At 55.4% G+C, this 26,631-nt stretch overlaps 8 protein-coding genes across 9 annotated transcripts; 4 read left to right on the top strand and 4 right to left on the bottom strand.

The window, feature by feature from the left end:
* Window positions 1-546: 546 nt before the first annotated feature.
* On the top strand, window positions 547-3,285 carry IUM83_04302 (Spore coat protein A; the record flags this gene model as incomplete). Its single annotated transcript, XM_067928367.1, has 1 exon — window positions 547-3,285. The coding sequence occupies one exon, from the start codon at window positions 547-549 to the stop codon at window positions 3,283-3,285; it is 2,739 nt and encodes a 912-aa protein (XP_067792802.1).
* Window positions 3,286-4,122: 837 nt separating this feature from the next.
* On the top strand, window positions 4,123-6,840 carry IUM83_04301 (Spore coat protein A; the record flags this gene model as incomplete). The annotated part of the gene is made up of 1 exon (XM_067928366.1): window positions 4,123-6,840. The coding sequence occupies one exon, from the start codon at window positions 4,123-4,125 to the stop codon at window positions 6,838-6,840; it is 2,718 nt and encodes a 905-aa protein (XP_067792677.1).
* A 1,964-nt stretch (window positions 6,841-8,804) lies between these two features.
* IUM83_04300 (Spore coat protein A) lies at window positions 8,805-11,534 on the top strand (the record flags this gene model as incomplete). The annotated part of the gene is made up of 1 exon (XM_067928365.1): window positions 8,805-11,534. One exon carries the CDS (start codon window positions 8,805-8,807, stop codon window positions 11,532-11,534), a length of 2,730 nt encoding a protein of 909 aa, XP_067792678.1.
* Window positions 11,535-12,844: 1,310 nt separating this feature from the next.
* IUM83_04299 (Spore coat protein A) lies at window positions 12,845-14,376 on the bottom strand (the record flags this gene model as incomplete). Its single annotated transcript, XM_067928364.1, has 2 exons — window positions 12,845-12,859; window positions 12,907-14,376. 2 exons carry the CDS (start codon window positions 14,374-14,376, stop codon window positions 12,845-12,847), a joined length of 1,485 nt encoding a protein of 494 aa, XP_067792871.1.
* Window positions 14,377-17,943: 3,567 nt separating this feature from the next.
* IUM83_04298 (histone H3) lies at window positions 17,944-21,505 on the top strand (the record flags this gene model as incomplete). Of its 2 annotated transcripts, XM_067928362.1 has the most annotated exons (4): window positions 17,944-18,350; window positions 20,838-20,980; window positions 21,061-21,199; window positions 21,292-21,505. In XM_067928362.1, 4 exons carry the CDS (start codon window positions 17,944-17,946, stop codon window positions 21,503-21,505), a joined length of 903 nt encoding a protein of 300 aa, XP_067792811.1. The 2 variants fall into 2 exon arrangements, with proteins under 2 accessions (XP_067792811.1, XP_067792812.1); XM_067928363.1 differs by lacking the exons at window positions 20,838-20,980; window positions 21,061-21,199; window positions 21,292-21,505 and having other exon boundaries at window positions 17,944-18,354.
* A 143-nt stretch (window positions 21,506-21,648) lies between these two features.
* Window positions 21,649-22,338, bottom strand: IUM83_04297 (Tetratricopeptide repeat protein 21B; the record flags this gene model as incomplete). The annotated part of the gene is made up of 1 exon (XM_067928361.1): window positions 21,649-22,338. One exon carries the CDS (start codon window positions 22,336-22,338, stop codon window positions 21,649-21,651), a length of 690 nt encoding a protein of 229 aa, XP_067792868.1.
* Window positions 22,339-23,755: 1,417 nt separating this feature from the next.
* Window positions 23,756-25,051, bottom strand: IUM83_04296 (Protein phosphatase 2C; the record flags this gene model as incomplete). Its single annotated transcript, XM_067928360.1, has 2 exons — window positions 23,756-23,876; window positions 23,955-25,051. The coding sequence occupies 2 exons, from the start codon at window positions 25,049-25,051 to the stop codon at window positions 23,756-23,758; spliced, it is 1,218 nt and encodes a 405-aa protein (XP_067792869.1).
* A 251-nt stretch (window positions 25,052-25,302) lies between these two features.
* Window positions 25,303-26,130, bottom strand: IUM83_04295 (Maleylacetoacetate isomerase; the record flags this gene model as incomplete). The annotated part of the gene is made up of 3 exons (XM_067928359.1): window positions 25,303-25,614; window positions 25,699-25,890; window positions 25,963-26,130. The coding sequence occupies 3 exons, from the start codon at window positions 26,128-26,130 to the stop codon at window positions 25,303-25,305; spliced, it is 672 nt and encodes a 223-aa protein (XP_067792810.1).
* Between the last annotated feature and the right edge of the window lie 501 nt (window positions 26,131-26,631).

Below are 26,631 nucleotides of genomic sequence, written 5' to 3'. Positions count from 1 at the left end.
CAGCTGAACAGGTGTCCTCGAGTTTCTGGACGCCATTGCCAGACCCTGGAAGGCGGCATAGGCGCCCAAGGAACCTATGCGTCTGGTAACGTTTTGGCAGTGTGGCACGTGAGGATCACATGGCTCGCGCAAAAGGGGCGGGTCCTTGCGCCGCTCTAACAGCAAAATACATGTAACGGTGATTCACTTGCTTCAAGCAGAGTACAGTTTCCGGTGGTCTCTCCGGTCCAATCGCGACCACCGCATTGGTCCGAGGCACACGTCCGCGTTGCCAGTACTGGCAACTTTCCGCAGAGTACATTCTCCGACGGACCGTGGGCAACGGTGGTAAGCCTGTTGTCCTTAGCCTGCCAACTGCCAGCTGTGTGGTGTAGTTTCTTGTGCGCGAAAAGACGCCCAGTTGCGGCTGTAGAGCCCTGAAGGCATCCACTCGCATGAACTGTTTCGCAAGCTACCCTTCCGAGCCTGGGTGTGCACGCTCTCATTTCCCAATTTGCAGACAACTCGATACCCCTCGCCCGGCTCACACGAAAGTCACGGCCGACGATGCTTCCTTTTCGATCTCCGCTGGCGGCAGCCGTCGCGTTGGCTCTCGGCGCTGTCGCCCAGCTATCCTCGACCAACGCACTCACCGACCTGAAGACCGATTGGGCTGCCTACGCTAGTGCTCTATCCATTCCGGCGGTTATCGACATGACCGGTGGCGGTGCTATCGAAATGCAGATCGGTCGAGGCATACACAACTGGACTGGTGACGGAACCATCTCGGGTACCATCTACGGATATGCGCTCAAGAACTCGACGCCTACAAGTCCCGGTCCTACCATCAAGGTCGCCAAGGGGGTCCCGATCAACATCACCTGGTACAACGAACTCGACGCCCCGCATCTTCTCTATGAAAGTGTCCAGTACACTCTCACGGAGCAGGCCTCTGCGTGTTACCCTTACTGCGGTGTACCCGTTGTGACCCACGTGCACGGCCTCGAGACGCCTGCGAGATACGACGGCCTCCCATACCTGTCCATCTACAAGAACCAGTCACAGGAGTTCGTCTATCTTAACAACCAGTCTGCGTCCACGAAGACATACCACGACCACTCAAACGGCCTCACAAGACTCAACACATGGGCCGGTTTGGTGGGGGCTTACATCATCGAGGATGCCGACACCGACGCCAAGCTCAACCTGGATATCGAGACCGACATTCCGCTGATTTTTAGCGACAAGCTCATTACCAACTCAGGAAAGATCTTGTACTCGGACGACAACTGCAATGCCGGCGAAACGGTGTGGGTTCCAGAGTCGTTTGGCACTGTCAACTTGGTGAATGGTATCGTGATGCCGTACGTCGAGCTACCCCCCACCCAAGTTCGTCTGCGCCTCGTAAACGCTGCCAATGCGCGGCACTACAACTTTACAGTTCCGTTTGCAGACAAGTGCAAGGTGATTGCGACTGACTCAGGCTACGTCGGGTCGCCAGCAGCCTTGACCGAAGATTTGGTCATATTTCCCTTCGAGCGAGTAGAAGTGGTTTGTGACTTCAGCGGCGTGGCGAATGGTACGACGTATGACCTTGTCGACAAACAAACATCTACCCAGGCAACTGTGTACGACGAACGCGTGATGCAATTTCGAATTCTCGATACATTGAAGACTGACACCATGACAGCCAAGGAAATTCCATCTTCTCTGACGCCGTACAAGTCGCTGAAGGACCTGTACGAGGCTGGCGGAAAAGAGCGCACTCTCATCCTCGGTGAAATTGAGAAGTCACTGCACTGCCCTTCCATGGGACTTCTGCTGTATCGATCACAGCAAGTAAACATGTCCGGCATCACTGGTCATTTGCACTGCACCAAGGGCACAGTCGAGAAGTGGAATTTCCAGAACCCAACCGATGATCCTCACCCATTCCACTGGCATCTCATCAATGCGCAGTGTGGCGACACAGAGGAAACGGTTAACACGAATGAGTTGAAGGACGTCGTTGTCATCCCAAACGCCGGAGATCGCGCAAAATCGACCATCACGCAGGTTTGCTACGTAGCTTGCACGCCCGGTGACTACCTGCTTGAAAATAGCACCCGAGGCGCCAAGGAATTCAATTTCGACACGACGGACCCGTACGTTGCCCACTGTCACATTCTAGAGCACGAAGAGAACTCCATGATGAGCTGGTTCAATATCATGGATGTCGATGATGGATACGCAAATGACAATGGAATCGCGCCAGGCACTCAGATCACCAACACTGTGATTGCCACTGCCATGTGCATGAGCGTGCTGGGTGGTCTCGCGACGACTTTGTCGGTCTTGGTGATCTCAGTGAAGCGCCTCAACTTCCTGGCCAGTCCCTTGGCCCTGGCAGTCGCGTTTGCCCTGTCATCTGGCGTAATGTTGTTTATTGGCCTCGCCGACCTATTTGCCGAGTCATTAACGTTCTACCGAGCAGCGTACACGACTGGCACTGTCGACCCGGAAGCGTACGAGAAGGGAGGCTCCGCAAGTACCGGTGTTTGCGACAACACGTGCAATGGTAACGCTTACCTCACAACGTTGGCAGCCTTCTTTGGTGGTGTGGTTATCATTCTGTTGGTGGAGTTCGTCGTACACACCATATTTGGGAGGAAGAAGGCCTCTGGTGAAAAAGCCGACGCCGTCGCGAGTCGGCATTCTGACATCGAAGAGGGTGAGAAGGCAGGCGCTTTTGCCTCTCCAGTAACTAACAGCCCCATCGCGCCCCACCAAAACGAGCTTCAAAGTCCCTTGACAGCGGAATCGTCTAATTTGCTGGAGGAGTCCGCGAAGGACAAGGAGGAGTACCGTCGCGCTGGTGTCATGACAGGCATCGCGATCGCCATTCACAACTTCCCCGAAGGTCTTGCCCTCTTCGTCTCGTCGCTCTCGGGACTTCGATCGGGTATCGTGCTGTCGATTGGCATCATCATGCACAACTTCCCCGAAGGTGTCGCGGTTGCTGCACCCGTGTACTACGCGACGGGAAGTAAGCTGGAGGCCTTCAAGTGGACGGCTCTGAGTGGAATCGCGCAGCCCCTGGGAGCTGGTATCGGTTGGGCTGCTGTGTCTGGCGGTATGAGCTACGGTCTTGAGGCGTCACTCTACGGCATCGTTGCGGGTATGCTGGTCTGCATCACGGTGAAGGAGCTCTTGCCGGGTGCTTACAAGTTCGACCCAAGCGGAAAGGCGTTTGTTGTGGCCTTCTTCGGCGGACTGGGAATTATTGCACTCAGTATCATGGCCTTGAAGTATGCGGGCTCCAGCTAATTTCGCGTTGTCGGCTATTTTGCAGGCGCTAGTCCAAATCTCGAAGAACAATTTGTCCCCACTTGAAACGTAAACGGTAATCTAGAAAGATTCTGCTTTTGATTTCTCCCCCGTTGGTCAAAATTGTCATACATGGCAAGATTAGAATTTCAGCTTCTCGGTCAAATCACCTGTGCTTGGACTAACGGGGTTATGAAAGCGTTTTCCCTATTAGTTTTTAGCCAAGGTGCCAAGGCACCGATCTCGAAGTGAGTCTGCTCTCAAGGATGATATTGCAAAAGTACCCTGGGCATGCCCACCAACTTGGTGGTGACCAAGCACATTATTGTCGCGCAAGGCGCCGCCTCCTGCGATAGATAGGGCGGCAGCGGCTGCCTATCTATCCCCGCAGGCACGCGCAGTCTGTTCTCACAACGACACGTCGTGGGTATCACTCGGCACGCGCACACGCCCGGCCCAGTGGGACGGGGGCACCCGTGTTTTAGTCGGTGCGTCTGGTTCAAACAGCAAAAGAAAGCGGTGGTCCAGCGTGCTTCCAGCAGGGTACGGTTTTGCGCTCGCCAGCGCATTGGGCCATGGCACGCGTCGGGCATCGGCAACGCGTCTGCATGCTGCCGCTGGCCTCTCTGTGCACGGTCTTGCCCTAGAGCATGTCCGGCGTAACCGTATTAATAAAACGTGTATTAATCTCTCAGATTAGAGCGTGCACCATAGATGCCGGGCTGAGTGTGAGCCCTCCGCGTCTTGGGTGTCCACACTCACTTCGCAATTTGCCGGCTCCGCGCCATATCTCCGTCCAAGCACAGTCTCGACCGTCGGTATCCAAGAGCGCGCGAAATGGCTCGAACCGCGATCTCGTCGGCAGTAGCCTTGGCTGCTGCGCTTCTGTCGCCGACCGACGCACTCACCGACCTCAAGACCGACTGGGACGCATATGCCAGTGCGTTGGCCATTCCGGAGGTCATCGACATGACCGCCGGCGGCGCCATCGACATGCAGATCGGTCGCTCGACCCACAACTGGACCGAGGACGGCTCCCTCTCCGGTGCCATCTACGGATACGCCCTCAAGAACTCCACGCCGACGTTCCCCGGGCCCACGATCAAGGTGGCCCGGGGCGTACCGATCAACATCACGTGGTACAATGAGCTCGAGGCACCCCACCTGCTCCAGGAGAGCGTCCAGCTCACGCTCACGCAGCACGCGTCTGCATGCTACCCGTACTGCGGTGTCCCGGTGGTCACCCACGTGCACGGCATGGAGTCGCCCGCCAGGTTCGACGGTCTCCCGTTCCTGTCGATCTACAAAAACCAGTCGCAGGAGTTCCACTACCTCAACAACCAGTCCGCGTCCACCAAGACGTACCACGACCACTCGAACGGCCTGACCCGCCTCAACACGTGGGCCGGTCTCATGGGCGCCTACATCATCTCCGATGCGGATCTGGAGGCCAAGCTCAACTTGGACATCGAAACTGACATCCCGCTGCTTCTGACCGACCGGCTCATCAGCAACTCCGGCAAGATCATGTACTCGGACGACAACTGTAACGAAGGCGCGACGGTGTGGGTGCCCGAGTCCTTCGGCTCCGTGAACCTGGTCAACGGCGTGATCATGCCGTACGTTGAAGTGCCGCCCGCCCAGGTGCGCTTCCGCTTGGTGAACGTCGCCAACGCGCGCCACTACAACTTGACCATGCCATTCGCGGACAAGTGCCAGGTAGTGGCGACGGACTCGGGCTTCGTCGGCGAGCCCAAGGCGCTCACCGAAGACCTCGTGATTTTCCCGTTCGAGCGTGTCGAGTTCGTGTGCGACTTCAGTAACGACACGAACGGCACAACCTACGACCTGGAGGACAAGCAAACGTCGGACCAGGCGACTCCGTACGACAATCGCGTGATGCAGTTCCGCATCATCGAGAGTCTGAAGACGGACTCGATGGAGGTGCGCGAGATCCCGTCCACCCTGACCCCGTACAAGTCGCTCAAGGAATTGTACGAGGCCGGTGGAAAGGAGCGCACCCTGATTCTGGGTGAGATGGAAACCGAGGTGCTGTGCCCGACCATGAGCATTCTGCTGTACCGCTCCCAGCAAGTGAACACCTCTGGAATCACCGGCAACCTGCACTGCACCAAGGGCACAGTCGAGAAGTGGAATTTCCAGAACCCGACCGATGACCCGCACCCGTTCCACTGGCACTTGATCAACGCCCAGTGCGGTGACTCTGAGGAAACGGTTAACACGAATCAATTGAAGGACGTCGTTGTTATCCCGAACGCTGGTGACCGTGCATCGGATACCATCACGCAGGTGTGTTACGTGGCTTGCACGCCCGGAGACTACCTGCTCGAGGGAAGCACCCGCGGCGCCAAGGAGTTCAATTTCGATACGACAGACCCATACGTTGCCCACTGTCACATTCTGGAGCACGAGGAAAATGCTATGATGAGCTGGTTTAACATCATGGATGTCGACGACGGGTACGCGGACGACGATGGTATCACGCCTGGCACTCAGATCACCAACACTGTGATTGCCACTGCCATGTGCATGAGCGTGCTAGGTGGTCTCGCTACGACGCTTTCGGTGCTTGTGATTTCTGTGAAGCGTCTGAATTTCTTGGCGAGTCCGTTGGCACTGTCTGTTGCTTTCGCGTTGTCTTCGGGCGTGATGCTCTTCATCGGTCTGGCAGATCTCTTCAGTGAAGCACTAACGTTCTACCGAGCTGCTTACACGACGGGTAACGTGGACCCGGAAGCTTACGAGAAAGGAGGCTCCGCAAGTACCGGTGTTTGTGACAACACGTGCAATGGCAACGCGTACATGACCACGGTGGCAGCGTTCTTCGGAGGTGTTTTGATCATTCTGCTGGTGGAATTCCTGGTGCACTCGATTTTCGGGAGGAAGAAGGCAGCTGGAGAGAAATCCAACGCTCCTGTGAGTACCGGTGATGTGGAGGAAGGCGACAAGGCTGGCTTTGTGTCTCCCGTTACTGAGAGCCCTGCTGGCCTCCCTCACGGTGAGCTTCACAGCCCAGTCACGGCGGAATCCTCGAATCTGCTTCAAGAAAATGCAGGTCAGAAGGAGGAATACCGTCGCGCTGGTGTTATGACAGGCATCGCTGTTGCCATTCACAACTTCCCCGAAGGTCTTGCCCTCTTCGTCTCGTCGCTCTCGGGACTTCGATCGGGTATCGTGCTGTCGATTGGCATCATCATGCACAACTTCCCCGAAGGTGTCGCGGTTGCTGCACCCGTGTACTACGCAACGGGAAGTAAGCTGGAGGCCTTCAAGTGGACGGCTCTGAGTGGAATCGCGCAGCCCCTGGGAGCTGGTATCGGCTGGGCTGCTGTGTCTGGCGGTATGAGCTACGGTCTTGAGGCGTCACTCTACGGCATCGTTGCGGGTATGCTGGTCTGCATCACGGTGAAGGAGCTCCTGCCGGGTGCTTACAAGTTCGACCCAAGCGGAAAGGCGTTTGTTGTGGCTTTCTTCGGCGGACTGGGAATCATTGCACTCAGTATCATGGCCTTGAAGTATGCGGGATCGAGCTAATTTCGCATTGTCGGGATTGGGATGACTCTGGTCGATTCCGAAATTTGTATATCTCGTCTCACGGGACTTAATCGTAATTTCAAAAACAAAACTTTTCCTTGCGAATAGCTGCGTGTGTTCTCAATGAACATAATAATATGTTAGTACATGTAGTAGAATCATTTTCCTCGTCGCGCCATATTCCACTACCATCCCAGAAGTGATAGCCTATGAATACCATCCATTCGGTGCCTTTAGTGCTTTTTGGTGAAACGAATCAGTACACTCGCAACGGAGAGTCATTTTTCAGTTCGCGTTAGATTATCCAAAGGTGTGTCTCCCTTGAGAAATGTAGTGCCAACCGCATGCCTTGTACAAACTATTGTATATTTTTCGATCTTTGAACCAATTCTTATTGGTACCTACGCTCTTGAATCATTCCTTTGCTTTGGAGTCACGTGGTTTGGAGGCAGACTGCAGCCGCAACCCAAAATTTGCTTTTCCCACCGCCTGTGGACAGTATAGTACTCTTTACGTCGGCATACAACAACTTGCACTGCACCAAGGGCACGGTCGAGAAGTGGAATTTCCAGAAACCGACCGATGGTCCTCACCCTTTTCACTGGCACGTGATCAACGCACTGGGCGGCGAGACTGAAGAAACGAGCAACACGAACGAGCTCAAAGACGTGGTGGTCATTCCTAGCGCTGGACATCGCGCTAATCTACCATCACCCAGGTGTGTTAAGTAGCTTGTACGCCCGGCGGCTACCTTCTCGGAGATAGTACCCGCGGCACCGAGGAATTCAATTTCGACACGTCTGGCTCGTACATTGCTCATTGCCACATTATGGAGCATGAGGAGAACGCTATGGTGAGCTGGTTCGACATCATGGGCGAAGATGACGGCTTTGTGGACGATAAAGTCATCACACCAGGAACACAAATTAACATGCCTGGGCATGCTACCCGTATTGCAGAGGCTATGGCGTGGAGTCACCCACCAGATACGACGCTTCTAGATCTACAAAATGACTGTAGTTGCAGGAGTTCCCCAACGTACTACAGCAACCAGATCGCGTCCATCGAGACAAACCACTCACGGCCTGACCCGGCGGAGCAGGCGTCGCCGTACGACAATCGTGTGACGCAATTCCCCAGACACACAGATCATCAATGCTACGGCGATGTGCATGATGATCTCGCTACGTGCTGTCGGCGCCGATAAGGCGTTAGTGTTAGTGTTAGTGTTCTTCGGCGGACTGGTTATCACTGCACTCATCATCGTGGCCTTAAAGTGTTCAGGCTCGAGCTACCTACGCCGGCTCAGGTCAATTCATCAGAAACCTGTACATGTATATATTGTCCACACAGTCATCTCAAAATATAAAGACTTTGCTTGCAAAAAAGCTTTGCGGCTCTGCTCGATTAAACATATTTTCAGTAATGAACACGTAGGCTTTAATTTCCCTATCTGATGTCACTCTGGTGCTGCGGGTTCATACGTTTTATCAATATAGAGCCATATTCCTCGTCGCACCTATGACTTCTGTACGGCTCCACTCTATCAACAGCAACATCGCAGAGCCAGCTATGAATATCATCCATACCAAGACTGTTGAAAGTGTTTTCTCGTGAAACGAATTAGCACAATCCCAACGGTGAGTCCGTTTCCGGAGGTCCCATGCCTGTCAATTGGCCAAAGGCACGTGCTCCCTCGCGAAAATGGTGTCTACCGCATGATCGGTGCAGCTTTCCTGACATCTCGACCCGGTAACCACCACGTGCGAGGCTTAGACGTTGCTCGCTAGCCTTTCAAAGTGCTGCAATAGAAGGAGGTCGTTTCGGAAGTCCCCAACATGACAAAAGTCTAGCTACGTCTCAGATCCGTGTGCTAAGTGCACAGTTGAGCTCATTCCGAATTTCCCGTTCTACCGCACCACCGCATCGACACCAGCGTTTATCAGTAGCACAGACTCATAGTCATGCGCTGCTTCTCATCAGCTTCCGCAGTGGCGGTGGCCTGGGGGGTTGCAGGCGTTTCGTCACCGGCCAATGCACTCGACGACCTCAAGACCAGCTGGGATGACTACGCCTACGCCAGCGCTTTGCCTATTCCGACGGTCATCGACATGACCGGTGGCGGTGCTATCGAAATGCAGATCGGCACGGCAAGCCACGACTGGACTGGTGATGGAGCCATCGCAGGTACTATCTACGGATACGCGCTCAAGAATTCGACGCCATCCTTTCCTGGTCCTACCATCAAGGTCGCCAAAGGGGTCCCGATCAACATCACCTGGTACAACGAGCTCGATGCACCCCACTTGTTCCAGGATAGCGTCCAGCTCACGCTCACGCAGCAAGCCTCAGCATGTTACCCTTACTGTGGAGTACCCGTTGTGACCCACGTGCACGGTCTCGAGGCGCCTGCAAGGTACGATGGCCTCCCTTATCTATCGATTTACAAGAACCAAACGCAGGCTTTTCACTACCTCAACAATCAATCTGCATCGACGAAGACGTACCATGACCACGCAAACGGACTAACGCGACTCAACACGTGGGCTGGTCTTGTTGGTCTGTACATCATCTCTGATGCCGACACCGACGCCAACTTAAACCTTGATATCGAGACCGACATTCCTATCGTGTTGAGCGATAAACTCATCAGTAATTCCGGCAAGATCTTGTACTCGGACGACAACTGCAATGAAGGCGCGACATTGTGGGTTCCTGAGTCGTTTGGTTCAGTCAACTTGGTGAATGGTGTTGTGATGCCATACGTCGAGGTACCGCCCGCCCAGGTACGCTTCCGTTTGGTGAATGCAGCCAATGCACGTCACTACAACTTGACCGTGCCGTTCGCAAATAAGTGCAAGGTTATTGCTGCGGATTCCGGCTACGTGGGAGCACCGACTGACCTGTCTGAAAACCTCGTCGTCTTCCCGTTCGAGCGGGTGGAATTCGTATGCGACTTTACTGGCGTCGCGGATGCTACGACGTATGATCTCGTTGACAAGCAGACTTCGACCCAGGCGACGGTGTACGACCCCCGTGTCATGCAATTCCGAATCAAGAGCAGTCTCAAAACGAACACTATGACGGTGCGCGAGATCCCGTCGACGCTTACACCATACAAGTCGCTGAAAGAGCTGTACGAGGCTGGTGGAAAGGAGCGCACTCTCATCCTCGGTGAAATTGAGAAGTCACTGCACTGCCCTTCCATGGGACTTCTGCTGTACCGTTCACAGCAAGTAAACACGTCTGGGATCACCGCGCACCTGCACTGCACCAAGGGCACAGTCGAGAAGTGGAACTTCCAGAACCCCACCGATGACCCGCACCCGTTCCATTGGCACGTGATTAATGCGCAGTGTGGTGAAACTGAGGAAACAATCAACACAAACGAACTGAAGGATGTGGTGGTTATCCCGAACGCCGGAGGTCGCGCAAAATCGACCATCACACAAGTGTGCTACGTAGCTTGTACGCCTGGTGATTATCTGCTCGAAGACAGCACGCGTGGCGCCAAAGAGTTCAATTTTGAAACTACAGACCCGTACGTTGCTCACTGTCACATTCTGGAGCACGAGGAAAACGCTATGATGGCGTGGTTCAACATCCAGGACGTCGATGATGGATACGCAAACGACGACGGCATCACACCAGGAACTCAAATTACCAGCACGGTCATTGCGACGGCCATGTGCATGAGCGTGCTGGGTGGACTGGCAACGACAGCGTCGATTTTGGTGATCTCTGTGAAGCGTCTAAATTTCCTGGCGAGTCCAACAGCACTTGCAGTGGCGTTTGCGGTATCTTCAGGCGTGATGCTCTTCATTGGGCTTGCAGACCTCTTCGGTGAGGCCTTGGCGTTCTATAGGGCGTCATACACACCAGGTGCGGTGGACCCGGAGGCGTACGAGAAAGGTGGCACGTCAAGCTCTGGGGTTTGTGACAATGTGTGCAATGGCAACGCGTACATGACCACGCTGGCAGCCTTCTTCGGAGGGGTGCTGATCATCCTCTTCGTCGAGTTCGTGGTGCACGGAATCTTTGACAAGAACAAGAAGAAGAACAAGAAAGAAGAGAAGAACTCGGACGACAACTTGGAGGATGGAGTTAAAGATGCCGTCGAGTCGCCGGCGTTCGACAGCTTAACGAGTGACCATGGTCGTGAGTTGGAGAGTCCGCGGCCCGGTGAGAGTGCGGCCCCGGTGGTGCCAGGATTAAAAGCAAAAGAAGAATTCCGTCGCGCTGGCGTCATGACAGGCATCGCTGTTGCCATTCACAACTTCCCCGAAGGTCTTGCCCTCTTCGTCTCGTCGCTCTCGGGACTTCGATCGGGTATCGTGCTGTCGATTGGCATCATCATGCACAACTTCCCCGAAGGTGTCGCGGTAGCTGCACCTGTGTACTACGCGACGGGAAGTAAGCTGGAGGCCTTCAAGTGGACGGCTTTGAGCGGAATTGCGCAGCCTATGGGGGCCGCAATCGGTTGGGCTGCAATTTCAGGTGGTATGAGTTATGGTCTGCAGGCTTCCCTATATGGTGTTGTAGCCGGGATGCTGGTTTGCATCACGGTGAAGGAACTGATCAAGGGTGCCTACAAATTTGACCCGAAGGGTAAAGTGTTCGTGATAGCATTCTTCATTGGTATGGCAGTCATTGCATTCAGCGTGATGGCTCTCAAGTACGCTGGCTCCGGCTAATGTTCAAGGTCACACCAACTCAACCGCACAATTAGAAATCAATTGACACCGACTTTGCATTCATCTTGATACGTTTAAGGGTTGATTGGTTCTACACTTAGCTAGATCCAGCGTAGTTGAGAGCAACCAAACTCATCGCGATAATGGCGATACCGATGAAGAAGGACGGCACAAAAAGCTTTCCGCTTGGGTCGAACTTGTAGGCACCCGGAAGCAACTCCTTTGCAGTGATACACACCAGCATACCAGCCACCAAAGCGTACAACGTGGCTTCCAGAGCATAGCTCATGCCACCCGAAACAGCAGCCCAACCGATGCCAGCGCCGAGCACCTGGGCAAAACCACTGATGATCGTCCACTTGAATGCCTCGACCTTGCTTCCCGTAGCATAGTACACAGGTGCTGCCACAGCCACACCCTCCGGGAAGTTGTGGAGGATAATGCCGATGGACAGCACGATACCCGTGCGGAGACCAGCGAGCGAAGACACGAACAGCGCCAGACCTTCGGGGAAGTTGTGAATGGCAATAGCGATACCAGTCAGTACTCCAGCACGACGGTACTCTTCCTTCACCTTCTTCTCCTCGATAAGCGCGGACGACTCTTCTCCGGCAGGGCTGGCAAGCTCGTGGGCAGCATCGTTAGGCAGAGGCGTGCCGGGCACAGGAGAGGCAATGTGCACGATGTTACCGCCATCTTCCGTTATCCGAGCCTTGTCACCGTCAGCCTCCTGATCGGCCTTGGCTGCAGCCTCAGCAGCAGCAGCTCTGTCCTTACGCTCGAAAACAGAGTGAACCAACCACTCCACCAACAAGATGATCGCCATACCAACGAAGAAGACACCAGTGGCTGCCAAGTAGGTGTTACCGTTGCACGTGTCATCACAAACACCGGTAGTCGTCGAGCTTCCACCGTGCTCGTAAGCCTCGGGGTCGGTCGTACCAGGAGTGAACGCAGCACGGTAGTAGGTCAGAGCCTCGGCATACAGGTCAGCGAAAGCGATGAAGATCATAACACCCGCCGACAGAGCAAAGGCGATCGACAAAGAGCGCGGGTCGGCAAGGAATTTCAGGCGCTCGACCGAGATCACCAGCACAGACAGCGTCGTAGCAATGCCACCCAGCACACTCATGCCCATGGCCGTAGCAATAACGGTGTTGGTGATTTCGGTGCCTGCGGTAATGCCGTTGTCGTCGGCGAATCCGTCATCCACGTCCATGATCTTGAACCAGCTCATCATCGAGTTCTCCTCGTGCTCCAGAATATGACAGTGAGCAACGTACGGCTCCGTCGTATCGAATCCGTAGTCCTTAGCACCGCGGGTGCTGTTGGCAACAAGATACTCGTCAGGGGTGCAAGCCACGTAACAAACCTGCGTGATGGTATCCGATGCACGGTCACCGGCTTTCGGGATTTTGGCAACATCCTTCAGGTGGTTCGTGTCGATGGTCTCTTCGGTGTCACCGCACTGGGCATTTACCAAGTGCCAGTGGAACGGGTGCGGGTCGTCGGTCGGGTTCTGGAAGTTCCACTTCTCCACCGTGCCCTTAGTGCAGTGCAGGCTGCCCGTGATACTCGTCAAATTGATCTGCTGCGACCGGTACATGATCATGTCGTACAGAGGGCACTGCAGCGCGGTGTCCATTTCTCCGAGGATGACCGTGCGTTCCTTTCCGCCGGCCTCATACAGCTCCTTCAGGGACTTGTAAGTCACGAGCGTCGACGGGATCTCGCGGTACTCCATCGAGTCCGTCTTCAGGCTCTCCACGACGCGGATCTGCATGATGCGCTCGTCGTACGCCGTAGGCTGGTCCGCCGTCTCGTTGTCGATGAGCTCGTAGGTCGTGCCGTTCGTGTCGTTGGTGAAGTCGCAGACGAACTCGATGCGCTCGAACGGGAAGAGGACGAGGTAGTCGCTGAACGACTCGGGCTGGTGCACGAAGCCGGAGTCGGTGGCGACAATCTGGCATTTGTTTTCGAACGGCACGGTGATATTGTAGTGGCGCGCGTTGGCGACGTTGATCAAGCGGAAGCGCACCTGGGCAGGCGGCACTTCAACGTACGGCATGATCACGCCGTTGACCAGGTTCACGTTGCCGAAGGACTCGGGCACCCACTCGGTGGCGCCTGCGTTGCAGTTGTCGTCCGAGTAGAGGAGCTCGCCCGTGGTGTTGATGAGGCGGTCGGTCAGCACCAACGGAATGTCCGTCTCGATGTCCATGTTGATGGACGCCTCCAGTTCGTCATCGGTGATGATGTAGGCGCCCATGAGACCGGCCCACGTGTTGAGACGCGTCAGGCCGTTCGAGTGGTCGTGGTAGAGCTTGGTGGAGGCCGACTGGTTGTTGTAGTAGTGGAACACCTGCGACTGGTTCTTGTAGATAGACCGGTACGGGAGGCCGTCGTACTGGGGCGGGGACTCGAGGCCGTGCACGTGGGTGACCACCGGCACGCCGCAGTACGGGTAGCAAGCGGACTCGACGTTGTTGAGCGAGTCCTCGACCGAGTTCTGGAACAGGTGCGGCTGTGACAGCTCGTTGTACCAGGTGATGGTGGTCGGCACGCCCTTGGCCACCTTGATGGTGGGCCCGGGCATGGTGGGCGTCGAGTTCTTGAGCGCGTAGCCATAGATGTCGCCCGAGATGGAGCCGTCCGCGGTCCAGTTGTGCGTGGCGCGGCCGATCTGCATGTCGATGGCGCCGCCGGCCGTCAGGTCGATGACGTCCGGAATGGGCAGCGCGCTGACGTAGGCGTCCCAGTCGGTCTTGAGGTTCGTGAGCGCGTGGGCGGGCACCAACGCGGCGACGGCCACTGCGGCCGACAGTGCAGCGCGGGTGAGCATGGCTGGCGGTGGTCGAGTGCTCGGAGGAGTGCGAATTGCAGAGTGAAATGGGAGGCCGACAACGGCCGCGAGTGGTGCCCGTGGTCAATGCGGGGTCGATAGCATTGGAAAGAGTATTAATCCAGAGTCTGGATCATCGACGGGTGTCTGGATGCCAGACACCCGTCCATGAGCGCGGCCACCCTACTGTATCCTCCTGCTACGTCGGCAGATCTTCGTGGATGGGAGGTTGTCATGCAGAATTTCTGCATGATGACAACCTTCTGCCAGAAGCCGTGTCCTTAAAACCAGCGAAAAGGGACCAAAAGTGACTTGAAAATTGTTTCGCGAGTGTTCGTTTTGGGTAAGTACGAGCGAGTAATGTATAACAAGTACATATACTGTGTGAGGGGCGTTACGGCTGAAGCCACATACTGAACGCAAGTCAATCTGCGATATTTGTCCTAGAAGTAAGGACAAAAACTAAAAGGTGATATGTTATTAGTGGCACTTTTCAAGCGGCAGTTTTTCCATGATGGACAATGGTGGACATTTTGCAAGACACCCCACTTAAAGCGCTAATCGAGGGTTTTCTCCCCATAGGCGTATCTCCCAAATGATGCAACGTGAGCTTCTAACGTTAGGTCCTTTATTTTGTCCTTAACCTGGGGCCTGTTTGGGTTATGGAAGGATCCGAACACCAAAAGGCAAATAGATGTGCATGTATATCGCTGCTCCGGCTCAGCTAGTAGCTGACATCTACAGACGCTGCGCACACTTGAGGGACCAATCCGCAGTGCGGAAGCGTGCTCCAGGCCAATCACAGCGGAGACCGCCGCTGAATGGCGCTGAGGCACGCCTGGTCGTTTGGGCTGCACGCCGGCTCCCTCCGACTCGTTGAGACCATTGCTGAGATGATCCACCAGCACTGGCGGCCGCAATGGTGCCGCCCCGATCTTCGTCACTGCGGTGGGGATCACCCGCTGCTGGGTCAGCCCGCGTGCAATTTGCAGCAATTGCTCGACATGCCACGCCTGCTGCGGTCCGCAGCCTGCGGATACTTTCCCCCGAGGTCGGCGGGTTGATGGCGCTGGCAGCACCACTCGTCTCGCGTAACGGTCTGCGCCTGCGAAAAACTTAATCGCTCAAGCGCCCGCGCTTTGTTCGCCAGAGCCAGATATTGAGCCAGGCGTCTTTGCTCCGCTTGACGCCGCCGCTGGAGCCCAGCGGCTGGACCCTGCAGCGAGAGACCGAGCCAGTCAGTCATTGCGTGATGGCGGATCCAGCCTGCACCCGAACGCTCCAGCCGCAGTGCGGCTGAGCCGCACCACCAAGACGCATTTGTCCGACGTCATATCCCAGGCGTGGTCAGAAGGTGGCACGCGCCCTGGAGCGCTACCAGCACCTATACCAGTTTGCTTGTTGCGCTTCACTGCACGCCGCAAGCGAGCGCGCCGATTGCACGACAATCTCGGGCCCTTCATCTGGGCGGAGAGGCACGCGCTCGCGATGCGCGCAGAACGACCATGGTGGTCGCGCGGATGCCCGCCTGCCCGTTTATTCCGCTTGCTGGCGGTGGCCGAACCGATCTCCGGATCGCGGCGAGGCATGTTTTTGCGGTGTCAGGTGAGGCGGGCACGAGCGTTGGCAAATCGCCGCCGCCGTGCCTGAAATTGCGTTCGGATCGCGACCCCGTTATCGGCGCGACTAATCCGTGCTGGCGGTGTCGACAGCACCCCCAGAAACCATGTCGAGCGAGCGACAGGCTGTCGCTTCCAGGAATTCGTAGTAACGGCAATATATGTTAACTATAGTAATATAATAATATAATGCCTAAAAATCAACAAGTTGCTATGAGTAAGATAATATCAATAATTTGCACTGATATTCGTTGATAGCAATAAATCGGCCAATGTAATATACTGGACACTGAAGGTTCAGTTGGTTATGCCTGGTTGCTGCTACACTTGTGCTTGATACTCAAATACTGGACACTCCAGAGAATCGATTGTTTATTTGCTAAGCGTCAACGATGACGCACCTAATAGGTGTCACCATTGACGACGGAGGGAAGCGACCTTAGCGGTTAGTGGAGCGGTCTCAGTTCGTGGACCTATGTGTTGGCCAAGTCGCCACTTGATGCTGTAGCAGTTCTTGTTAGCTGAGTAGATTATAATATAAGCACCTTATACAACCCAAAGAGCACCGTCCTGCCGATGATGCAGACCTAGGTCAGCAGGAGCGACCAGGTGCGGCTGGCTCTGCATGATCGTGGCCAGGCTTCGAAATAAGCACCTCAATATCATAACTTGCATATGGGCTAGCCACCCCGCCCGATCGCTTTTCCCAGGGTGTCTGCACCCATCCGTCCGACGGCACCGGGTACCCGAATTTACCAGGTTCATTTTGCCGCATCAGTTGCGCACCATAAGGCCCGAGTACACAGGCGGGTGGTCCAGACACCGCCACACACCCACGATCTTGTAAGATGTGCGCTCGGCCACAAAGTACTAGTAATCACCAGTAGGGACTTGTCCACCGCCTTGGCGCCGCTGTCGCTCGTCTCACTTTGGTCCAAACAGCGTAGCGCCTCCTGATACCCATACGCGGGGAGAATCCAACCACCACGCGGCATAGCTCTCGGCGAAGTTGGTATTACTAGCTGTACAATCGTACTTAATGGTACGGAAATTATTCATATATAGTAATATGAAATTATTAACAGTGTTTTATCGTCCTAATATATAGTACGATATATTATAACATGAAGTGCGATATCACTAGACTATAGTACCCCGATATCCGCGTTACTACGAATCGCTGGTGGCTTCGCGTTAGCAACGAAGGACACGTCCTACCTGCAGCAGAGCTAAGTTTGGGGAATTCCTCCGCCATGTAGGTGGGGCGGGGTATTGATCTTGTCGCCATTGGACCCCGTCTCACGAATCGAGTCTCCATGGTCGGTCGCTGCACTATAGTGGTCGATTCGTCCACGCGAATGAATGGTCGCTGCCAAAACCACGATTAGCTTTCATCAGCATTACGCTGAGCGCGTGCGGTGCCTGCGGCAGGCACCTCGCATTTCGGTGAGACTTCATGATCGTCAGGCCTCTTAAAACGAGGCAAAAATACCGTCCTGCCTATTTGACGACAGGTACGCATCTTGGAGAAGATACAAACGGCTCAAAATTCAAACTAGGCATGCAGGAGATTTACATTATTCAAGTGAATTGTCTTAGCTACGTGCATTCCTAGCGACGCGTTCACCTAGATCGAGGAAGTGACGATCATTGATCGTCACTTCCTCGGTGTGTTGTGGCGCGAGTAATGAGTGTGTGTTTTTTACCAGACATCCATACCGCGAAATCCAAGTTTATTCAGGCGTTTGCCACCTGTAGGTAGGCGACACATCATATCCCGCAAGTGTAAAGTCCTCGACGAATTCAAACAAAGGCCCAGCCTCGCAACCATCTTTCGCTCTTCTCCCGCTCGGCTCACTTCGAAGCTCCGCGCTCTAGCCCGCAGACCTCTCCACTGATCAAAACTACAGCAAAGTTCGACCATTCCAAGACTTTTTCAACCTCGACCATGGCTCGCACCAAGCAAACAGCCCGCAAGTCCACCGGCGGCAAGGCCCCGCGCAAGCAGCTCGCCACCAAGGCCGCACGTAAGTCGGCACCCTCTGCTGGAGGCGTCAAGAAGCCGCACCGCTATCGTCCGGGTACAGTTGCTCTGCGGGAGATCCGCAAGTACCAAAAGTCCACCGAACTCTTGATTCGCAAACTCCCCTTCCAGCGCCTGGTGCGCGAGATCGCACAGGACTACAAGACAGACTTGCGATTCCAGACTACGGCTATCTTGGCGCTGCAGGAGGCCTCGGAGGCGTACCTCGTCGGCCTGTTCGAGGACACCAATCTGTGTGCTATCCACGCGAAGCGCGTTACCATCATGCCCAAGGACATTCACCTTGCGCGTCGCATTCGAGGTGAACGCACGTAGTCAGCACACCTACAAACGACACACCCGTCCCCGTGGTAACCATTGAATATATGGAAGAAAACAAGTCGTTGTACTTTCTTGAAGGCCAGTACATACATGTAAATTGCCCTTCGATACCCCCCCCCCCCCCCCCCCCCAACACACACCACACACAGCAGGCACTTGGCTTCATTCTCCCCCCTCGGAAGCTCGTAAGTACATTAGTGGAGGTCCTCGTTATGGCCTGCACCAAGCAGACCACCCGCAAGTTCAGCAGCAGCAAGCCGCCGAGGAAGCAGCTCGCCATCAAGGCCGCGCGCGAGTCTGCGCCCACGCCAAGCGACATTAAGAAGCTGCGGCGGTACCGCCCCGGCACGGTGGCGCTCCGCAAGATCCGCCGTTTCCAGCGGTCAACGGAGCTGCTGATGCGCCAGCTGGGCTCACCGGCAAAACAAGCCCACTGTTTAGAACGTTCCAAATTTAGAAACGCCAAGCAGTACTATGACACCCACAGTTGTGTACATGTTATGTAGTCGACAGATCTGCAAGATACGCCCACGTTTGTCGCGTAAATGCAGATTTGAACGATATTTATGACTTATGTTTTGTATACTTTTGAAAAACAAGCCCACCACCCACCGCCAGCCACAGCATGCAGCCAGTTGCTTCGCACTTCAGCTCACACAACCGAATTTGCTTCTTCGTGCTCACAAGGCCGACCGCAGCTCCGCAGCCCCAACAACATGAACATCCCATTCCAGTACCGTATAGAGGACGAAGGTCTCTTCGTCTTCTCCCTCGTCACGAAGTGACATGTGACGAAGACACCTGTGCCCTCTGGTGTTTGGAGGTGGCCTTATCGACAGGTCGAAGCTGTGCTCGCCGCGCAGAGCACCCCGAGGATTGAGAGGTGTCTCGTGCACTGCTAACTAGCTCGTTTTGATACTATTCAAAGTTGAAGCGGCATCGTACGGTGCGGCTTCTATTACCTTGGTGCGTGCGGCTGTCTGAAGAACAAGCATCGGATCTAGCGGACGTATGCGAGCGTACAGTGCGAGACTGAAACGCGTCCTACTTGGACGAGTACCAGTCGCACAGTGCCTCCTAAGGCCACCACTACCAGGTGGACTCGCTGTAGCCATAATTAAAATGAATAAGTTTAGGTTGCCATAACATGTACACAACTGTGGGTGTCATAGTACTGCTTGGCATTTCTAAATTTGGAACGTTCTAAATAGTGGGCTTGTTTTGCCGGTGAGCCGCCAGCTGCCGTTCCAGCGCCTAGTGCGGGAGATCGCACAGGGCTACAAGGCCGACCTGTGCTTCCACGGCTCGGCCATCTAGCGCTGCAGGAAGCATCGGAGGCCTATTTGGTCGGGTTGTTCACGGACACTAACCTGTGCACCATTCACGCGAAGCGCGTCACTTACCAGAGGTGCTCGCCTAACTAAGTTAGAATGCGACGGTCCAGTTGCATGTCCTTCGTCATGCAGCAAAAAGCATGTAAGTTAACGTGTCATCGGAATTTCGCTTCTCCTGGAGAAATTCCCCACCACCATGTGCTTGGCTATTACGGCGTCCCCGTTGCGCGAACGACGCGCAAAGCACCTGCCACGCCCTCGCACGTTTCAACCTTGATCATCATTACTGGTGGCCAAGCCAAGTAACCTGCACTTGAGTAGCGCCAAAATATTGTGGCGTTGTTGACGTCGCCGTTCCAGAATTGAACTTGCAGCTACTTACACTGCAAGATGCTCCTGTTGCCGTTCAACACGATTGTGTCCTCCTTGAAGTCCTTGACCTTGACTTTCATCAGCAGTCAGGCTTGGCGAAGGCGCTGGCGGCAGCAGGAGCCGTCCGAAATTCGCCCATCGGCACGTCCAACGTCAGATTTGCCTCCTCTTCTAGAGTATGTCCGATTGCCACCTGAATAAAAACAAGCGTCAAAGTTGAGGTGCCAAGAATTTATGCTACACGAGCGAAAGAAATACGACGCTTATCGTGAATTCGGTCAGTCTCCTATCTCGCTCAGAGCGGGTAACGTGTGTACGAATGTGAACTGACAGGCATTCGTACCCCACGACATTGAAATCTTGGATGACATCCCTATTCTGAAAGTGGTGCCGACTTAAGACCACCTTCAAAATAGGCAGGCAGTGCCTACTGTAAAACGGCGGTGATGTGTTTGTACAAGGTAGAAAGGGAGAAATTCAACGTCCGCAACGACAACGCGTGCGAGAACGAAGAAAGAGCGAGATCCTGTCGAAGCCCAGTACCGAGGAAGCACTCAGTTCGGTGTAGATGGCAGGCAGGAAGAGCGCGTTTACATGTTAATCCCATTCCAAGGGTACGATATAGCCTGAGTATTACTCAGTGAGTAACAGTGAGTGGCATTTGAGTCGGTAGGTACGTCAGTATTACCCGGTATACTATAATCTGTAATTTAGTCCGAATTGAGTTGCACATTTGCGTCACTCATCAATCAATCGGTTCGCGAGGAGAAGACTGGGAGCAATGGGGCTGCAGGAGAAGATCAACGCCAACCCGACGGTGTATGCCGTGGCCACTCCGGCGCCCAAGAAATTCGACGTGGACGAGGCGCTCGACGAGGACGCCGCCGACCCGTTCGAGCCCGACGAGGTCTTCGGTGCGTTCGCTGCAGAACGTTGACGACGAAAAAAGTGTTAAACCACAGCTAATCGCTGCTCAATTGGCTGCTGCGGACAGAAATTCTGCGCCACATCAACGACCCGGAACACCCACTGACGCTGGAGCAGCTCAAGGTCATGTCGCTCGAGAACATCCACGTGGACGACGCCAACTCGCGCATCAAAATCTTCTTTACGCCCACCATCCCGCACTGCAGGTGCGTCCACCATGGCACTACGTAGTTTATTATTTTATTTAATATTTTCTTACGGGGCTGATGTGTTTATTGCTATTATTGTGTGGGAGCAGCATGGCGACGCTCATCGGGCTGTGCCTGCGCGTGAAGCTGCTGCGCTCGCTGCCGCCGCGCTTCAAGGTGGACATCCTCATCACGCCCGGCACGCACGCGTCCGAGGCTGCCGTGAACAAGCAGCTCAACGACAAGGAGCGCGTGGCGGCTGCGCTGGAGAACGCGCACCTGCTGACGGTTGTCAACAAGTGCATCGCCAACACGGACAAGTGAAGAGACCGCCAACCAGGACGCCCTGCCAGCTCTTGACAGGCTGAGCAGTTTGTACAACCAACGCTGGGATAAATATGATATTGTTCACTGAAAACTGGTTGGTATAAACATTGACAACTAGGTCCCTACTGTTGCTGTTACTGTTACTGTTGAGTCTGGACCATGCGATCGATCGCAGCGATGCGCTGGAGCAATTTCTCGCGCTCCTCGAGAAGGTGGTTGATGTCGCTGTCGCCCTGTTGCTCGTGATCCGTCAAGACGCTGTTGCAGCAGGGGAATATATCGCTGGCCGCGTCGTCACCTCCGAAAAGGTCAAATACGTCTTTCGAGTCCTCTAATGGCAGCACTTCGCACGAGTCGAAGAGTGGAGATGACGTGTTGAAACTACTTGGTGTGGCACCGGATGTGCTTGGGCGCTCTGCTCTTCGCTGTCGTGGTGGCATACTACCCAGGGCAGGTTGAGCCGTCTTAACACGCTTCTCAAAGTTTGATCCATCACGCTCTAGTTGAGCCAGCGCCTCCGGAACCGCGAGTCCAGCAACAGTCATCGGGCGGTTTTCCTCCGATGTGCGTGCCTTCCGGAACGCCTTGCTCAGTATTTGCATTTCGTCCTCAAAATCGTTTTCCCAACGCTCACGCTCTGCCAGATAGATGTCGTTGTCCTCTTGAATACGCTCCAACAGATTCTTCCGAGCACCGGCAGCATCTCGCAGCAGCTCTATCCTTCGCTGCTGGTTAAGACGACGCAGTTGCTCCACTTTTCGCCTACGATTCAATTCTTCATCGGCGACTCGTTCTCGTTCAGACTGTTCGCGAAGTTTGTCTTGCCGCATCTTGCTTTCTCGATAGATCGTCTCTCGACGCTGCTCACGCTGTTGTTTCCGCTGCTCTTTGCTCACTGACACGCTTTTGCTGAAAAAGCCTTTGAGAATTGGCGCTGCGTCTTGCACATTGGCTTCTTCGTCTGAATCATCGCGACTACCGCGCGAACGTATCCTCCCGGTGTGAAGTGATGGTCTAAAGGAACTGATTGTTGTTTCTTCATCATCGCCGTCTTCGTGATCCCCAGGCCTTACTTTCTGCACGACAGCGCTGGAGGATTGCCGTCGACCATTGACGCGCCGTTGACATTCACCACGGCGTGATGTTGAACCATGTGAAGATCTACGATGAACATCGTCGTCATCGTCACTATCGTCTGAAGCAATGTCACACGTTACAGTTGGGCAAGCATCGAAGGTCGTCGCCGGCGATGATGTCTCGATCGAACTACCCAATGCTTTCTCCGATGCTACGAGACGCAATGGGTGTTGACCACCAAAGGAGCCGGGCTTCTGCTGCGACTCCGCTTCTTGTGTTGCTGACATGGATGAAGAAGACATGCGTCCCATCGATGTTTTGCTGGTTTCGCTCACCACAGCCCCAATGGGCATCACTTGCGTACTTCGAGAACCGCTGAGCATTTTCCCGCCCGAGAAGATCCGAGTGCTCATGGCTGATGAGACTTTGGCCATCCAAGACTCATGTCGAATGCCGCCGTCGTGGTCGTCGCAGTCACTCCGCCTGCGAGTTTGAGCCGGATCGACTGCATGGAAATCCTTCACCGTATCATCGTTGAAGCTGTTGGTAGTTTTTCGCTTGCGCCGCCTGTCGGTCATGACTGGCTGCGTGCACACAGTGCCACGCCCGCTGCGCTGCGCCAAATGCTGGTAGTACTTGCGTGCTGCTCTTCCTGACCAAATTAATCCCACGAGGTCGCGCGAAACCCGATTCGGTAAGAGAGGACAAGCTACGGCAGACGAAGAAAGCCAGCAGCTCAAACTGCTACATCGCACCAGAACGGCTCTGATCCGGGCAGGGACTCGTCCTCCAGGGCCCCAGCCCGCATGAGAAAGCTAAATTGGTTGTTGTTCGCGTTAATCACCTTCAGAAGAAAGCTATCTCTGCTAAAATATCTTGCTGCGTGTACTGGCTGATTAACGATGGACATGAGTGCGCATGCAGCCAGGTCGGCACACCAACTTCAACGTCATCTCGAAAAACTCAGAGCAGGGAGCGTAAAAGCCATTCGCGTTTACAATACAGAGCTAGCATCCGTGCAGGACGCAGCATCTCTCGAGTTAAATAACAGAGGGTGCGTTCAGCTATGACTCACTCGGCAGAGTGGCCATGATGATGACGGACGGAGGAACGATCGCGGATTATCACAAAATCGGAGTGTTGGGGGCATCGGAAATCGTCGCCAGCACCTCAGGTTATTCTCCCGCGCACGTCCACCACCATCACCGTCACGTTGTCGAGTGTACCGAGCTCAACGGCGCGGTCCGTGAGCATGTTGGCCATCTCCTCGACGTTCAGCCACGGGTTGTTCCTGCCAGAAATCAAGCACACACAAGAAGTCAGTTCAGCCGTCTTGGGTTTCCAAAAAGCACTATCCAACCTCACTCACCTGATACAGGAAGCCACCTGCTCGTTAGTCAGCACGTCCCAAAGCCCGTCCGAAGCCATGACGATGTACTCATCTTCTCGATGCAGTTCGTGCACCGTCACCTCCGGGTCGGCAATGACAAGCTGGCTCAGCTCGGCGTCTCCGAAGGCTCTAGCCACCGCCAGCCGACCATTGACTCGGGCCAAGCCCTTCACGTACAACACCATGCCGCCGTGCTCCTCGATCCGTTGCTTCTCCTGGTCGTTCGAGGCCTTGTGGTCTGTCGTGAGCTGCGTGACCTGGGCCACTTTGTCCCTCTTGGCGACCATGATCGCCCTGCAGTCTCCAGTGTTGCTCAGTATGGCTTTATTTCCTCGGATCAGCAGCGTGACGGCAGTGGATCCGCCCTCACATTGCCCGCTGTTCTCTCGCTTCAAGATCTCCTCATTGATGGCCATGCTCGCGGAATGACAGGCCGCCGCCAAGTCGGTCTTGTACTCGGGCGCCGCCAGAATGTACACCGGGAACAGGAGCGCCAGCAGCGACGAGACCCTGGCGCCTCCGTGGCCGTCGTACACGCCGAAGAACTGCGTGTCCTCCTGCACGCGCCCGTGCTTGAGCAGGTTGCGCACGCGCAGCGCCGGCGCGCGGCCGTCCAGCACGAAGTTCTCGAGGATCTTTTGCTGCAGGACGTCGGCGAAGAAGGGCGGCACGGAACGCGGCGCGATCTCCAGCAGCCCGCGGCCGTACAGATCCAGGTCATCGATGGCGCGGAAGCGGTCCTCGTTGCCCAGCCGCGCGCCATTGCGCGTGCTCACCGCGAAGCTGTGCAGCTTGTGCAGATTGAAGGCGATCTGCGGGTCCACGGCGCCGATGGGCGCGACGTCCGTCTGGCCCGACGTGCGGCGCAGTGACGTCGCAGACACGGTGCCGCGGGTGCTCTGCGGTACGGGCACGTGGCTGGGCTGCTCGGCCGCCACGGTGGAGGAGGCGCGGCGCAGGAAGCGCGCCAGCTGGCGCCCGAAGAAGCTCGAGCGCTGCGGCTTGGCGAACTCCTGCTCGGTGCCTATGACGCTGCGGCGAGGGCCCCCGGGGCTGCGGCTGCGGCCCAGGAGCATGGGGGCGACGAGGGGGACGAACAGCTCGGCCCTGCGGCTCGGCTTGTATTGTGGAGGGTCGGCGCCTGCAACGGCAACTGGTGCAACTTCGGAGCCACAAAAGCCGCCCTAACCACTGTTCGTTTTATGGACACTGCCTCCGACTATTTTTAGCCCGACAGGAATGGCTACATTTGTCTTCTTCGCCGCTGACGCGAAACGTACCTAAAGCTACGGTAAGGACATGTGTAACTTAACCGCTAAGCTTAGCATTACGCGCGGATGGCGTCGGGTTGGATGTCCGGGCGAGAGCTCGCGAAAGCCGGCAGCTGCTCCAACGTGGCCACTACGCGCGAGATCGTCGGGTACGACGCCACGTCCACGTTGCACACGCGGGCGTTGAACACCTGCGGCAGCAGATACACGTCCGCCAAGGTCACCTCGTCCCCGACGCAGTAGCGACCGGCGGAGCGGGCCAGCTCGTCCTCGAAGGCTTGAAGGCCGCGCGAGATCCACTGGGCGTTCCAGGCCACGACGAGCGCCAAGCGCTCGTCGGCAGTGGCCGGTGACTGCAAATCCGCGACCTGTTGAGGCGACAAATTTTGTGGCTGACTCAGACGAAGTGCGAGCTGATACCAACTAGATTCTCTAATTGATACGTTCCTTACCTTGGCGGACAAGCCCATGCTCTGAGCTGGCTGGGTGTCGCAGCCCACGATGCCGCACAGATTGCGCACCTGCGCGCGCTGGAGCAGATCGCGCGGCAACAGCGGCTTCTCCGGGTGCGCCTCCTCCAAGTACTCGAGGATCGCACCGGACTGAGCCAGCGCGTGGCCATCCACTACCAGCGTCGGAACTCGCTTCACCAGAGGGGAATGGCGGGGTTAGACTATCGACGGCGACGCCCTTTTTGAGGTGGTAGGACGAAGTACCTGGTTGGGGTTCAGCTTTCGGTACGAGTCGAGGTGCTGCTCGCCGCCGCCCGACGCGGCGAGATTTACTGGACGGTACTCATACTCGATGCCTTTCCATGCCAGCGCAATGCGCACGCGCCAGGAACAACTGCTCTTCCAGAAGTTGAATAGCTCGTACTTGGGCATCCTGTGGACACTGTCTCTCCTTGAGCCGGCGGAAGGGAATTCGCGAATGATTCGGATCCCTTTGAGTCGAAGGTCTTGAGGCACAGATGAATGAGCAAGCTGACCTCTTGCTTGGAGTGGGTTGATTGCTGAGGTACATCTAGAAGAAGAGTTGAAGGCAGGATTGGCGACCACCAACTCCGCACGTTGGACGGATCTTCTCGTACATGCATCGTACAGTGCCGTAAGCATTGGCGAATCTTGTGGTTAAACTGTGAGCACCGGGAATGAGTCATCGCAGAACAGGTCACTCATCAATGCACATCTTATCATGACCACATATCCTTGGTTCAGGTAAAATCGCCGATGAAGGTACCTCCACATTGCGAGACTTAGCTTCTGGCAAACCCTTTTGCCTTCTCGTCATGACCAACTCCAGCGCTGTTCTTGCGGTCAAGCTCCTTTGCGCGTGTTCAGCCACAGCGATGATCTGCAGTCCTGCCATCTTGATTCGCCGGATCT

This window comes from Phytophthora cinnamomi (genome assembly GCF_018691715.1).
Source record: "Phytophthora cinnamomi strain GKB4 chromosome Unknown Contig33, whole genome shotgun sequence".
In the NCBI taxonomy this organism is placed as follows: Eukaryota; Oomycota; class Peronosporomycetes; order Peronosporales; family Peronosporaceae; genus Phytophthora; species Phytophthora cinnamomi.
The sequence above is the reverse complement of the archived record's forward strand: the minus strand, read 5'-3'. Positions and strand labels throughout refer to the sequence as shown.